The sequence below is a fragment of the Mytilus galloprovincialis genome, chromosome 4 (genome assembly GCF_965363235.1).
Source record: "Mytilus galloprovincialis chromosome 4, xbMytGall1.hap1.1, whole genome shotgun sequence".
Lineage (NCBI taxonomy): Eukaryota > Metazoa > Mollusca > Bivalvia > Mytilida > Mytilidae > Mytilus > Mytilus galloprovincialis.
The window spans coordinates 38,132,434-38,148,343 of record NC_134841.1 but is presented as its reverse complement, the minus strand read 5'-3'; the positions used below and the strand labels follow the sequence as shown (position 1 = coordinate 38,148,343).

The following is a 15,910-nucleotide window of genomic DNA, read 5'->3' as shown; positions in this document are numbered from 1 at the left end:
CGAAATTCTGATTTGTGGACATATATTTCCTCCCGACAGAAATGCACAACTTTTTTGTTTGAAAAGATAAACACAAGCTGTTTTTTGATAAATTATTTATAAGTTCTCTCTTACATGTATCATATAAATTTATTTAATATTTTGTTTATAAATAACTTAAATTTGTCAAATGTTCAGGAACAACCTATTTTAAATTATCCATTTTTGGTTGCCAGTGACAAATATTTCATGAGTGTTTAGGAACAGATAAGCAATAAATCCAACAGGGAGCCTGTTATTCATATGATGAAGTTATTATCTTTAGTATCTTAATTGAGGTCTGGATTTGGCATTTGTCAGTAACTGCTAGCTTTATTAAGGTTTGTGATCGCACGAAACATGTTTACCCCGCCGCGTTTGTGCGTCTGCCCCAATTCAGGATCCTTTGGTCTTATAAGTTTTGTATGATTTTAATTTTAGTTCATTGTTATATTTCGTAGTTAAGTTAGTATGACGTATATTATCACTGAACCATCACTGAACCAGGATCGTGTTCAGGGTACCCCTCTTTTCGCCCCTTTCTCTTTTTGATATTTTAATCAAAAATCTAAAAAATCAAACTTTCAAAAAGTGAAATAATCAAAATTGCACATTAGGTTTAGTATTTTAAAAGTTTGATCAAATTTCTAAACTATCAAATTTATAAACGATATTTAGAATTTTAATATTTTAATTATTTGGTTAAAATTTCAAAATTTCAAAACTTTTACACAATATGGAATTTTGATATTTTGAAACTTTGATCAAAATTCCAAAAATCTAAAATTTTAAAACTTTTTAAAACTTTGAATTGATAAGTGTTACACGGACCGAGTTGGAATCTTAGTTTCGTTCTAATTTCGCAAATCATCTTCTAAGAATTTAGAAATCGAAAAGTGCTTAAAAAACCATGTCAGCACCGAAGCACTGACATGAAGTTATAAGGAATATAATGTCAACATTGAAAGTGAAATAAAGCCTGAACCATTTCGTTGAAGGATTCGATCCACAAAAAAATCGGTCATACACAAAAAGAAACGAGGATTCACTTACTGTTTAACATATAACAAAAAATCAAACAGACCTAGAAAAATCAAAATTGCACGTGGTCGATATCTATTGATATTTGTGTTTATATCGGGGATTTTGACCGTCGACAGTTTTAGGAGGTCCTCTCGATAATCTATAGGTGGCGTCTAGACTTAAATACACACGGAATACTGAAATATATTATATCGATTTAATGCATTGTCCACTATTTGTTGTAATTTAAATGGATATAAGTTTTGATATGCTATATATATCATCAAATGGTCGACTCAAATTAATGTGAAAATACGAGTATGTGAAAATACAATGACAGTTAATGCCCTTTAAAGCACAGGCCCATTTACCAAATTTTAGCATTCTAATGAAATCTTTTCTTTTCAGAATGTGTCTTACGAGACATTATCTATATGACATATGTGTATATATGAGGGGGAGGACAGGGGGTACCCTTCTCCCTTCTCCCAACCCTCTTCTCCTTTCTCCTTCCCCCGTTCTCCTTTCTCCCATTAGAATAAAACATCTTCTTTTGAGATAAATTTTAAAAAAAATCTCCTTTCTCCAACTTTTTCTCCTTTCTCCCACCCCTTTCTCCTTTCCCCTTTCTCCCTGTCTCCCTTACTCCTGTCCTCCCCCTCATATACTGTGGCGTAGCTTGCCTTCTGTTTATACCGAGGCAGGGGGTAAGGGGGCTCTGTACAGCTATAGAGGTTTTTACATTTTGAACAAGAAAAAATCGTTAAAACTAGTTGCTGTTCAATGCTATTTCATTATAATAATGTTAATTATATGCCTTACTATCTATACGTAAAGCTATAAAAATAATAAAATACGTGAAGGTATCACATTAGACAACAAATGAAAAGTCTGTTTCATGACTTGCTAGCAGTTACAGAAAGCAGGAACATATATATATTGACATACTGTTCCCAGCAGAAAGCCAGCTCAAATGCCTAATGGCTCCCAACATATTTCAAAGCCGTAGTACACTCAAATATAGTTGGCTGTACCTCACACGTCACATCACAAAAAATCATGACCTTGCTCGGTGGATACAAAAAAACCTGTACAAAATATTCAATACAGAAAAAAAAAATAAACGCAAATATTAAGGTTTATTTGTAATAAGTTTTGTGATGATCATTTATTTGGTCGTAGGTCACGAATCAACGAATTATAGATATCACCACCACAGCTGGATTGAACAAACGAATTTCAGGATAAACTAGGAGAAAAAACATATGCTAAATGTAAAGTGAAGCACGGCACTTGTTTTAGTGGTGTATTCCTTCGAAGGTCTATATTACATATTGAATGATTTTTTACTTTTTTTTCATTCATGATGAACATGACAACCGGCAAATAACAATGATTTACTTTATTCTGAAGTCTTCATTATAAATAAACAGTATTTGGTTGATTTTTTTATATAGATATAAACTGACATTATGTATTAAATAACAGACATATTTCTCTTGAATTAGTGCGTACTATGAATTTGAAATAGCGAGAATAAAACTTGAGAACCACAACATATCAATTATTTCTGTGCACTATAATATATAAATGCATATTTTGTTTTGTTTAGTACCAAAGTCAACGAACATAGTTGTAGGGGAACATGTCAACGGTTATAAATGAGGCTTTGAATGCTTAGAATGGGATTATCAAATATTTATTTTTTAATCATTGTCGCCCATAACTTGATTTTCCTTTATTTTATAATTTAGCACCATTTTAGATCCATATTCTTTTAAATTTAAATTAATTCAAGGCTGATTTTTCTGTTTTCTTAAAACCTCACCCAGGTCCTCATATATACTAGAAATTATTCTGACACAAAATTAACTAATTGACTAATTCAATGGTAAGGGAGCTACCATTTGATTTTTATGGGGGGGCTAGGATGAAAAATTTTGTCCTGCTTTTTTTTTTTAGCTGTAATCTCTGTCCTGCCTTTTTATTTTTCACTCTGTTCGGTCCTGCCTTTTTTTTTTTTAGTTTATCCTGACTTTATTTACCTAAATCGTCGTCCTGACTTTTTTTTTTGCAAGTGTCTCATCCTGCCTTTTTTTTTTTTACTCAAAACTACTGTCCTGCCTATTTTTTTCAAATTTCATCCTAGCCCCCCCATAAAAATCAAATGGTAGCTCCCTAAAGTGATTTGATCGGGTGACTCAAGAGTTGCAAACCTCATCTATTCTACTCAGTTTTCGCTTGCAATTGGGTAGGACAAAATAAATATGTTTTCGATTTCCTTTAACTCTGACAAACTTGAATTACAGAAAACTACCGTAAAGGGTATTTCCAAGTAGAGGAGGGAAAATTAATTCAAATATTCCCATAAGTCTTGAATAATTCGTAAAGGGTATGACCGCGCCAACAAGACATAACAAGTTGCTACATTATTGTTTAGTAGCCAGTTTGCTGCAATATTCATTTAAAAACAGTGAAGGAAAATATTTTTCTTTTTTTTACCGAGGCAACTGCCTGCCTCGGTTGCCTCAATGTAAGCTACGCCCCTGAATGTGGCTCTGTCACTCTCTGATATCATATTCTACTTGGAACTCGTTATTATCCAAGCTAAGACAATAGCAAATCAAATGAATGAAGGTAGGGCCATTCTTTCTTATATCTATCTGTTGAAATGGATTTATTTTACAGTCTTACTATCACTAGTGTTGGCAAAATCAAGTCAGACAAGTTTTTTGCACAAGCTAATATTGTTAAGAATTTGGCGGGAAACATTTTCATTGGAAAATCTAAAGAAGTTCCGAAGGTGTGTTTACTTGCTGTTTACTTCCGCTTCCACGTCATATTTGTGTTGTGGTGTAATTTCCAACAATAAGGAAACGAGGGATTAAACAAACTTGTCAACAATCAAAAACATTGATTCTTAAGATAAAAATCCAGCTGGAGAATATTTCTAACTGCTGACTGTTCAATTTATTTTGCATTTTCGTTTTATACTGGTGTGTCATCGTCACATTTTGGGAATCCCCTAACAACAAACAAACGTTGACGAAATTTGTTACACGTCATTTTTGATATTTTGTCAATTTCCATAAATAGATGTTAATAACTTAAACATATTAATGGAAGTGGACGCCAATTTGCAAGTGCTTGACCTGTTGTTTGATGATCAAGAAGGTGTGCTGTCGAAAGAGTTCGACAATACACATGTGCCACCATTGGATTTTGTAAGTATTTTACGGCAAGTGATGCTGACATCACTACTGTAGCTTGTAAACTAATCTTTATCTTTCTGATGTAACATATTGCTGACACATAAATCTAAAAGTAGATTTTTCCTCCACACACACACTTCCATGCTGTCACTATTGTCATTCAGTGTATGTGATTTAAGCAACATGGATATGGATCTACTAGCAGGTGATGATGTTGATTTATTTGATGCTATACCTTTCCCTCTTTTGGATGAGGATTTTACCATAATCAAGAAGTACCATGAAACTGATTCTGAGGAAGATGCTGTTAGTGATGACTGGAGTGATATATTTCAAGAGGTGACTTAGTGGATTTGTATGATTGCATATTCATCATGATGTACAAAAATGTACCCATACTTAACTTGACTGTACACACATGTCAAATATTTGAAATCATTTTCAAAAAAATTCATGGAAACATTCTTCTTGCATCTATCATGTATTATGCCAAATAAATACATTTGAATATAAAAATAAGAAGATGTGGTATGAATGCCAATGAGGCAACCCTCCACAAGCATACAACAGACCATGACTACATTGTAAATACATGTACCACAGAAATGATCAACTATCATTGCAAAACCCATACAACATTAAAGGTTGTTTTGGTTTATTTATAACTTTTTTGACCAATACAAACTACTGGTTCATGTATACATTGTACACATGTTTTACATACATTGACATTTAAAACAATATACAATGTATGTCTAAAAGTATTTGCAATTCATGTAACTTTTTTTTTCAGTCGGACCTTGACTTATTTTCTGGAGATCTTTTGGAATCTGCCTTAAATGAAGCCAATATAAACAACTTTGATTTCCTTGACCCACCAGAATTGGAAAATAAAACAAAAGACATTTATTCAGATCATGATTATTATGCTCAAAAATCACCAGCAAACAGTGACAGCGGAATTTCAATGAGCTCAAGTGGGCATGCTTATTCTCCACAAAGTGTGTCTTCTGACCAACAGTATAGTCCAAGATCAACAGACCGGCAACAAAGCCCACAGTCAGGAGATATGTCAGGATCCCCTAGGAGTCAATCAAACTTAATCCCTGATATGATGGAAATCAATTGTGACGCTGGACAAGCTGGTATCATACAACAAAATAATGTAGTGTCACTTGAGGATTTAGACATGAAAGACATTAATATTGATGGAATTGATCCTAGTTTATTGATGAATGCAACGGACGAAGATTTCCTCAAAGAAATTTGTAGCACAAATGCTCTAAATCAGGAAACATCAATAAATTTTGGTAAGGAAATAAAATACATGTTGTATGTAAATGTCAGATCTATATGAATATTGTAAAATTTTCATTTAGACATTTGTTCATCATGTTCATCACCAAAAATTGAATGCAATTATTTTACAAGGAGAATGATGAGGAAACCATGAAATAATTAACAACTCTCAAACCAATATTCCATGGTATCCTTAGGATAATAAATATTATATCTTCTTAAATTCAAAAAAATATTTTTTTTTGGTACTTAAACTCATAAGGAGAATATATAAAGAAAATTGTAGGACATAAATTTGTGAAGTTGAATTGTACATTTGTACATATACCGGTACTTGAATGTAAATAGTTTTATAATAATGAACTTTCATTTATATAAATGTAAATTAACATTATTAAACATGTGAAGTGACAAAGTCAGAACATAAGCTCCCATTTAATGAAACTGTATATTCTTATAAATTAATAAGCATAAACATGTACATGATTTGTAGGTTTAGACAGTCCACTGAATGAAGTCACCAGTACAACAGCCACTGTTGATTCTAGTCAAGTTATTCGTGTCATCAAAGTTACATCATGTGATACATTACCATTTACCATGAAAGATATAAACACATCAACATCATCAAAGGTAAATAATAAATGTAACTTCCATAGTGCTTTTGTTTTTATGGTTAAACTTGTAGTAACTAGCTATATATACGCATTTGTTTTCATAACATTGTTATGGTAAAATATATCTAAAGAAAGATTATTACATAACCATGATAACCATGATAACACATAGTGATAGAAATTAACTGTAAAATTTTACCAACTATGAATTTTGTACAATTTACCTATTTACTTGAACAGATTTATAGATAGAAACTTTTCATAAATAAAAAAAGCTCCACAAGGCAAGATCCAAAAATAATTTGATATTGCTGAAATTGTTGGTCAGCTGTCGTCTTTATTGGACTAGAAGTTGGCATCCTTAAATAACAATTTTGAACCAATGATTGCATTTCTACTTTTTATCTTGAAAAAAAACCAATAGACATATAGAACATCCTGTTTAAAAAGCAAAAATGATCAGCAAGATAAATTATGTAAGATCTGCATGGTAAATTAGTTTATCCCTTTTTACTTGTAATAGTATATATACTTCTGTTTTCCATGGTTTTAATAATGCCTATATGTATATATTTATTAACAGATTCCAGAATTAAAGCTCACAGATGAAGAATTAGACTTACTGGCCAAAGAAGGAGTTGTTCTCCCTACAGATATGCCACTTACAAAGGAAGAAGAAAGAGTTCTTAAGGCAGTTAGACGAAAAATAAGAAACAAGGTAAGACACAATTAGAAATTTATTAAAAAATGAACACTATAATATATGTATATTGCATCTATTTTCATAAGTTCATAACAACAACAATTCAAACTATTGATCAGGAAGGTTTTGCAATGTTTGTAATTCTAGGATGAAGGGAATAAATTTGGAATTGTAGTTTAAATAAAAAGGGGTGTATATGTTAGATATGAAAATAAGAGGATGTGATATGATTGCCAATGAGACAACTGTCCACCAGAGACCAAATGACATAGGGGTTAACAACTATAGATGAGGGTACTGCCTTCAACAATGAACAAAACCAATACCACATAAGAAGCTGTTTGTGTTAAAGGCCAATAAATGATAAATATAAAACAATTGAACATGTTGAAACTAGAAAACTACATGAACATTGTAACTGCCTGAATTTACAAAACAAATGTATGCACAATGAATTACTAGCAATACACATCATGCACATATGATACCCAATAGTTTGGTCAAAAGTTTGCCTACAAAAAGCACTGGAGAGAGTTTACATGATAATCAAATATAGCATGTAATTGTTTGAGACAAGATTTTAATTAAAAATGATAATTGCAAATTCATCTTTTATTTGACAGATATCTGCAAAAGAAAGTAGGAAGAGAAAGATGGGTTATGTGGAAGGGTTGGAGAAACGAGTGAAAATGTGTACATCAGAAAATGCTAACTTGAAGAAAAAGGTGGATGGCTTAGAACAACAAAATCAGTAAGTGTCATGACTTGTATAGGTCACAGGAAAGTTTATGCAGACATCTATTACAAACATTTTTAATCCAAATTAATGACCATAAGATTCATCTACTGGTATGATTTTTTAATTCAACTTGATTGACTCCATAATACATTTTTTTTAACCCAGAATAAGGACTCTGTGACAGATTAATTACTATGACATATTGTTATTATGATGAATCTGTCCTGCTAAATGATGTCGTCACAAATCAAATCATCAAAACATTGTTATTTAATAAGGGATTTTTGCTCCATGCTGTGAGTTAAAAGCAATAGTGTTTGAAAAGTTTTGTTGAATACTTCATTTTTAATATATATGTCTTGTAAAGTTAACACATAGCATAAAAATATAACTGATTCTAACATGACGTTGTTCAAATGCTTTGAGTACACACCCATGGTTAAATATGAATATATTGTTTGGGCTGTTCCAATCGTACTCCCATGTCATATGGTTTTTTGATGAATGAGCTACCTGACATCATAGAATATAAGCATGCTTGTGAAACCGAAAATCATCACAACAAGGAAACGTAGACAAACGATGCTAAAATGTGTTACATAAGCCATGTTTTGTTTACATATAAGACATATAAATACAATTATCATTTAGATTCCTCCAAACCTATCTAATTATGTCATTGTAAATAGTCTAAGCATGCCATTTATTCAGTTTGCAATGTTCTTTTACATCATTTAATAGTGCATTTATTTATAGGAATGGCAAATAATGCCTTTACTTAGAGCACTTCGATCCAAAAAAATTGCCATATTTGTCCTATAAGAATTGAAATAATTCATAGGGGCTTGAATATATCGTGATTTTACCTTGGGTTGTCCCTTTATTCAGATATTTTACCCTTCCCTATCGCTCTGGGTAAAATATTTATCATAAAGGGCCATCCCGTGGTAAAATCATGATATAATCAAGCCCCCTTGAATTATTTCTTAATTATTTTGTTGATTAAGAAAATTATTACAAAAACATTTCAATAATTCAATGAATTTCTAATACTACTGAAAAAAGATTTAATTTGAATTAGAGTTTATACATTATACCTTTACATGTATATATCTTGTTTTCAGAACACTATTGCAGCAGTTAAAGAAATTACAAACATTTTTAGTTTCCAAGACATCCAAACCACAGACATCAACATGTGTTATGGTATGTATTAGTATTTATTTTTGGCAGCCAAAATTTCATTACATAGAAGATGTGGTGTGAGTGCCAATAGTCATATTCATTTTAAAAAAACATTAAATCATTCAAAAGTGTTGTTAATTTCACATTTAAAAAAAAACAAAAAACTTTTTGATTTGATTTCTTAATAAGAAGAAGTATGGCATTCAATTATCAAATGCAGTCAGATGTGTAAATAAACATGTAAAACAATTTGTTTAAACAACCTTGACTACCCAGGGGGTCTTGCACGTCCAGTAAACATGTAAAACAGTGCAGTATTTTAATATGTATATATATATTTATAGCTTCATATTGAACTTTGAAATGAAAACAACTTTGGATAACTTTGTTTAAATCAAAAGAAATTGTGTTTAATATTGGCAAATACTAATGAAAGAGTCATAAATAATTATAAATGTATTTATCTTTTTTTAGGAACTTCTTTTATTATTTGTTTTTATTGATAGATAATTATAAAATCATCTAATCTATTTTTAGGTACTACTGTTATCATTTGCTTTCATGAACACATTTAATCTATTTTTAGGTACTATTGTTATCATTTGCCTTCATCATTGTTCCAACCTTCAATCCATTCAAAAGTTTTGATTCCTTGACAGGAGTAAGGAATGTACCAATTCCAGGTAAGCATTACGGTTATTAAACTGACGTGAAATTGTTATCTAAGTGACAGAAATATACAGTTATAGGTAGGAAAATACTATCTTAACTGAATGCATTTAACTGATACCAAGTATTTCTAGAAATTATTGATTTCATTGTTATTTGGTCTCTTGTGGAGAGTTGTCTCATTTTCAATCATATCACATCTTTTTATATATCAAGTATCAGGGGACAGAAATAACCCTAAGGCCATAGTTATTATATTTTTAGTTTTACGAAATTTTCTTACAAAACCAATGGTAGGAGGACGAAAAAAAAAAATTAAAAAAATCAAGATTTTCTTTTTTTTTTTATTTCGTTTTATGGACATCTATAAAGAAAAGAATGGGTAGGAGGAAGAAAAAAAACTTCCAAACAAAAGACCTTCCAAAAACAAACTACAGAACTTTACAAATGATAACATGTGCTTATGCTGTGACCATGGATTGATTTAATACTCTTTAATATGTCAGTATCTATGTGCTTTATCTGGAATTAAAACAAATTTTAATTCAAGTATAAATACTTTTTTTAATTTTTTTTACAATACAACAGACATGACAGTGACAGTTCAATGTTCATTTTTTGGACTCTTTAACTTTTTTGTCATTCCTGGTCGCAGGTTTCATTCCTTTACCAATGCATCCTTCACATATGGGCCGCACAATACTGAAGTCTTCCTTGAGCTGAACTATTTTGAATTGTTTACAATGTCGTCAAAGTCCCAGCAAGAAAAGCAAACTTCATTGAAATCCTGTGTGATACCTATTTAAAATAAAACATGAAAAAAATCTCAGAAATTGTTTCATTCATGCCAGTAATTCAATCATATCATACCACTTTTTCTGCCTTGTACATTTTTAATATATTTATATATATATATAATGTAATAGGAATTTTGTTTTAAACTGAAAAATACAATTAAGTTTCCAAAATTGTTTGAGACTCCAAGTATGTTTGTGTATGAGGGTTTTGATTCCCTTCTCTGGGAGACAATTCAAATGATATCCTGGGCAAAGTTGGTCAGACTATCCTATTAAGTAACTAAGATTCAGTCAGAGTAGACTGTTTGCTATTGGCTACTAATATGTTTTTTTTTCACATATAAGAAAAAAATCTCAGATAGAAACTACAACAAAATCACAGCTATAAATATTGTTTTCATGCATTTCATCAACACACAAATGTTGCATACTTTGATAATTTTTCATCTTGATGAAATTCCAATTTAAAACTACATACCTGCATAATAAGTCACCTCCATCAGTTTTCACAGGACAAGGATTCCCTGACAATGACTTTGTCTTGATACACATTTGGCCAATAGATGTATCAGACTCCCCTTTTACAAATTTGTTCTTGACTACCGCAAGATCGAAATCAAAAACAACTATACAGAACCACGAACTCGAACCACCGCGCCATGGTGGCCAAAAACATTCAAGTCCTTTCTAACATCGATCGCTAAGCGTAAATTCCTATTCTTTCAAGCGCTGTAAAGAGTCGGATCGAAAAGTACAACTAAAAACCAAATTAATTTTTTTTACAGCAAAGCACGGCGGCGGGCGGAAATTTTTTTTAAAAAAAATCGTTGTTTTCTAATTTTATTTTTTTTCCAATTCGGCAAAAGTTAGGGTCGGCGGATTCGTAAAACTAAAACTAAAATAACTATGGCCTAAGTCACTTGGTTTTCTGACAAATTGTAAAAGTAAAAAAGAAATGTAACTATAAAAAGGAAGACGAAGTATGATTGCTAATGTAACAACTCCCCACAAGTGATCAAATGACGACAGAAATTAACAGCTATAGATCACCGTACGGTCTTCATCAATGAACAAAGCCCATTACGCATAGTCCGCTGTAAGAGGCCCTGAAATTGCAAATGTAAAACAATTCAAAAAGAAAAACTAATGCCATAATTAATATACAAAGAAATGAATGAAAAACAAATATGTAACACAGCTTTTACTTGACAGCAAACAAACAACAAAATGAACATTTCGAGGTCTTCCAACCAATATTTTAATTAACATGATTACATAGTCTGTATTAATTACTTTTTAATGTCGTGATAATTGACAAAATTTTTAATTAATACAATATACAGATATAAAGCAAATTGTTCTGTTGATATAAATCAATGATTTCAGGTCAATTTATAATTTCTCATGAGAAAATGAATTAAAATAGACATTAATGCTATAAATTATTTGCAGGAAAGTCCAGAAGTTTGCTTCACGATGGAGACAGTGGATTGGATACAGATAATGATGACAATCCTTACGGTCTGACAGTTAAACCAGGTCCACCGTTTGAAATACCGCCAAAAACACCAGCAATTCCAATTCCTCCTAATACACACATTGATACTATTGTGGATGAAGACATTTTATATCATTCTAAATCATCAGACGACAATGAAACAGACACCAATCATGTTAATGTGAAATTAAGTAACAATATCAATCAGGAACAAATTCAGGTGGACTTTAATAACGAGAAAACAGTGGAACAATTTGACAGTGTGGAAAGTGAAACAAAAAGTCACAGCAAAAATGGAGATTTATGACATAATTATTGTTTTCTCAGGGAGAAATAGTTAATGATAATTATGTTAATAATTGTTAATCACATGTAGTACAGCATTATGAAATAGCTACATGTATCCTGTGTATAATGCACTGGTCCATCTCAGGACGGCATTATGAAACAGCTACATATATAATGGGCTGGTCCCTCCCAAACTTTTTATAGTCTTGGAAGGTTACTGATTGATTAAGTTGCAATAGTGTCTCCACTCAAGATTTTAAGAAATTGAGGAATCAAACTGCATGCAAGAATTAGTCCCTAACCCAAGAAAAAAAAAGATATATTGATCCTGTTGATTGCTTATAACTTTTGCGACGTACGAGTTTTAAGAATTTTTCAAAGTCCAACAAATCATAAGATTGTAATTATTGTGATTATAATAATGCTTTTACGTGGTTTTGAGGAGGGGTGGATTTAGAGTTTTAGATGTGGTCAAATACACTTACATATATGATTCTACACTTTCACCACCTGATGGATAGTTTTATTTTATTTGTTAAGAATACAAGTCATGCTTATTATTTTTATTATAGAAATTTATGATTTTAGTGCATTTTTCACGGCAAATAAACTACTACTGAATGATACATTTTTTAATGAAACACAGTGTTCTCCCCAGGCCGTTTTAGCGTCGCGGTACCGCGACGCTATATTTCTTCCCGTGACGCTATAATAATTACCGCGACGCTATAATTATTACCGCGACGCTATAATTATTTTCAGGATGTTATTTTTCTCGTTCCTAAATTTTGAACTTTCATCTAATTACCACTTATGATCATAAAAAAAATATATCACTTTTAATTGTAATCCCTTCAAGTCGGACAATAGAGGCAATTTAGAGTGGTTAAATAGGTGTTAATGCCCTTTGGGTGATAACTGTTTGGATACGAATACCCCAAGCTGTCACTTTGACATGATTAATACCACGTGGTTTGCAATCGGCAAATTTCGACAAGGAGAAAACGTAATCAGAAAATCATAAAAAAATCGAAATATATGTTTGCTAAATGAAATTTCAAAGAAACAAACAATTTTTCTCTTTTAAAATGAGGTTGAGTCTTAGCTTTTTACGACTTTTGATATATTAGTATTACTTTCTTTCTCTTCCTATTAAATTGAGAGTGAAAATTTTGATTTTGGGCAAAATAAGTTTTGTACTTTCTTTAGAAAGTGATAAAAATTTGTTTGTGAATATGTTTCATCCATTTAATGCATTAAAAACGCCATATTCATTCCAAATCTCTTGTCAAACATTGTTTATTTTCGTATTTTTCATTGCTTTCGGCGGCCATTTAATATTTTAGTGTAAACTACTGATCGGAACCGGACCAGATATGACAAAAATCCGCATTTTACAATAATAACTACATATGCACAAATGGCACAGTAGACAGAAAACAATGATACATAAAGAGAAAACTAAGCATTAACAGACTACTTGTAGATAACTTTGTTAAAAATATATCATTTTGTAAAAAGAAACAACTGGGACCATGAACCAATATGTTTCAAAGACATGATAAAGAATTTTTTCTATTCAAATTTTTTATTAAGAACCCATGTTTTTTCCTACATATTTAGTGCAATTGTATCTATACAGGTTGCACTATAATAAACCATTCATTCATTTAGCTGGGTATAGGTAGGGTAACTGGAACCACACATATATTTATTTAGACTAAGAGGAAAAAAATAATTTTGGAACTATAAATGAATATAGAAAACATAAACTGAAAATACTGTTATCATGGTTATAGTTTAATTGTATTCTCAGTTATGAATTCAACAATATAAAAACAAAGAATAGGGTGGAATAGAATATTTTATTTACCAAATAATGGCCTATAGCATACAAACAATATAATACATTTTGTAATAAACAATAATGTATATAACATAAAGGAAATAAAGCGTTGCCACGACACGATAAATTACATTGAAAAAAAATACAATTTATTTTTTTTACGCCAAATGTGATGCTATCCAAAATTTCTGGGGAGAACACTGAAACATTTTGTCTAAAAAAAATAAGTTATGACTTTTTACATGTTTAATCTAGTGCAAAATGGATAATTCTTTTCTCCTTTGAAAACATATCAAATCGTCTTTTTGTTTGGAATTTTAAACTTCGACAAAACTCATCTTAGAATTTTACAATATGATAACCAAAGATATTGATAGTAGTTCATTTGGAAATTTAGTAAGGACTTGAGAAACAAAACTTATTTCCCAAGGAAACAAATGTTTATTGATTAGTTTACACAATTTCAATTTATAATGGCTTCATTACAATTCAGTTACGATAAAGTTTTGTTGACAAGGATGCTGGAGAAATTTTCATATTTTTCAGTAAATGATTTGTTACAAAATATGTTTCATAAAATATCAATCAAATCAAATCAAACTTTTTATTGCCATGTAAACCAACTAAAACGATTTGTGACAAAAACAACATTAACATAATGACAAGAAAAAGCATGTATAATCTTATTAAACAAACTAATGAAAATAGTTCATAAACATTTTATTGTTATAATTGACAGTGACATATATCTACAATGTATGTTTGTTAAATTGTTCTGTTTATTATTCTCTTAAGGTCATCCTGGTCATCATGACCATTTGTCTTGTAAAAATCATAAGTACTATGCTTGAAATTGTACAAATAACATATTATATAAGCTTTAATGTATAGTTTGAAACTTTGCACACATTTTACATGTTTTAGTGATTATTTCTAGATGAAATTTTAAAGACACTTTATGAAAGAATTTTTATTTTCCAAATGTAATTGATTTTTCATACATTTTATTGGCTGGGAATGTATTTAAATGCTTGAAAAGATTGAAGAGTTAGATTTTGAGTTTTTCATGCAAAAGTTTACTATAAGCTTTTTTGGCAACATGATATGATATTTGAGAAAGTAAATGGCTGTCAGTTTGATACTTGATTGAGTGATGACAGGTTCATTAAATTTTTATCATCTTTTCATTTTACAAATGAGACTGTTTGATATAACCCTTTCTTGTGAGGGTTATTTTTGTTTTTCTACTTGTTGTTTTATACTATGTTGTTGTAAATAAAGAATATTTTTGAATTTTGAGTTTAATCCATTATTAATTGTAAAGAACCCTTATGCATCAGATCCAAATGAGAAACAGAGTCGAATGAGACACCAAAGGGACATTCAAACTCACAAGTTAAAAATAAACTGCCAAAAGGCAAACAACAGCATACAAAACACAACATAGAAAACTAAAGACTGAGTAACACAAAACCCACCAAATAACAGAGGAAACCATGCTCAATGGTAAAACTCCTAGCAGAGTTTTACCCAAATTGAGCAGTTGAATATCTGACATCATGTAACTTTTTAAAATGAAAACAGTGGATTCATTAATATTCGTTGGATACAAATTTTTGTGGATTTCATGGGTACAGGGGAACCACAAATTTAAATGTTCAACTATTTACAAATTTTTCAACAGAATATATGCAGACTTTGCCAAAACAAGGAAATTAAACATCAATGAAAATGGAAGTTTTCCTCAATCCACAAAAATTTGTACCCAGGAAAAGAAATGAATCCACAGTACATTTTTGCAAATACACAACCAATAACTAACTGATTGTAATGTTTTCCTTAGGTCACTTGCATATGTACATGTAAATATTTAAAAATATACCTTGAGAATCGCATTTACATGTATTTAGGTAAATTATCCTGCATAAATATGACATATGAGTAAAGAGATATGACAAAATGCAACAACACAACTTATCTTTAGACCTGCAAAGGTCACAGTACCCTGACCTGTTG

At 30.8% G+C, this 15,910-nt stretch overlaps 1 protein-coding gene across 2 annotated transcripts; it reads left to right on the top strand.

Annotated features, from left to right (window-relative positions):
* Positions 1-3,860: 3,860 nt before the first annotated feature.
* On the top strand, positions 3,861-15,187 carry LOC143072086 (uncharacterized). 2 transcript variants are annotated; one of them, XM_076246871.1, is made up of 8 exons: positions 3,861-4,265; positions 5,047-5,563; positions 6,046-6,185; positions 6,753-6,887; positions 7,496-7,623; positions 8,736-8,817; positions 9,383-9,479; positions 11,715-15,187. In XM_076246871.1, exons 1-8 carry the CDS (start codon positions 4,161-4,163, stop codon positions 12,065-12,067), a joined length of 1,557 nt encoding a protein of 518 aa, XP_076102986.1. In that variant the 5' UTR covers positions 3,861-4,160; the 3' UTR covers positions 12,068-15,187. The 2 variants fall into 2 exon arrangements, with proteins under 2 accessions (XP_076102986.1, XP_076102985.1); XM_076246870.1 differs by lacking the exon at positions 3,861-4,265 and adding an exon at positions 4,322-4,592.
* Positions 15,188-15,910: the final 723 nt, after the last annotated feature.

Coding starts and splice junctions, on each gene's coding strand:
- LOC143072086 (XM_076246870.1), top strand. CDS start 4,395: ATGCTGTCACTATTGTCATTCAGTGTATGTGATTTAAGCAACATGGAT. Junction 4,593..5,046: donor GGAGTGATATATTTCAAGAG/GTGACTTAGTGG, acceptor TTTTTTTTTCAG/TCGGACCTTGACTTATTTTC. Junction 7,624..8,735: donor GGCTTAGAACAACAAAATCA/GTAAGTGTCATG, acceptor TCTTGTTTTCAG/AACACTATTGCAGCAGTTAA.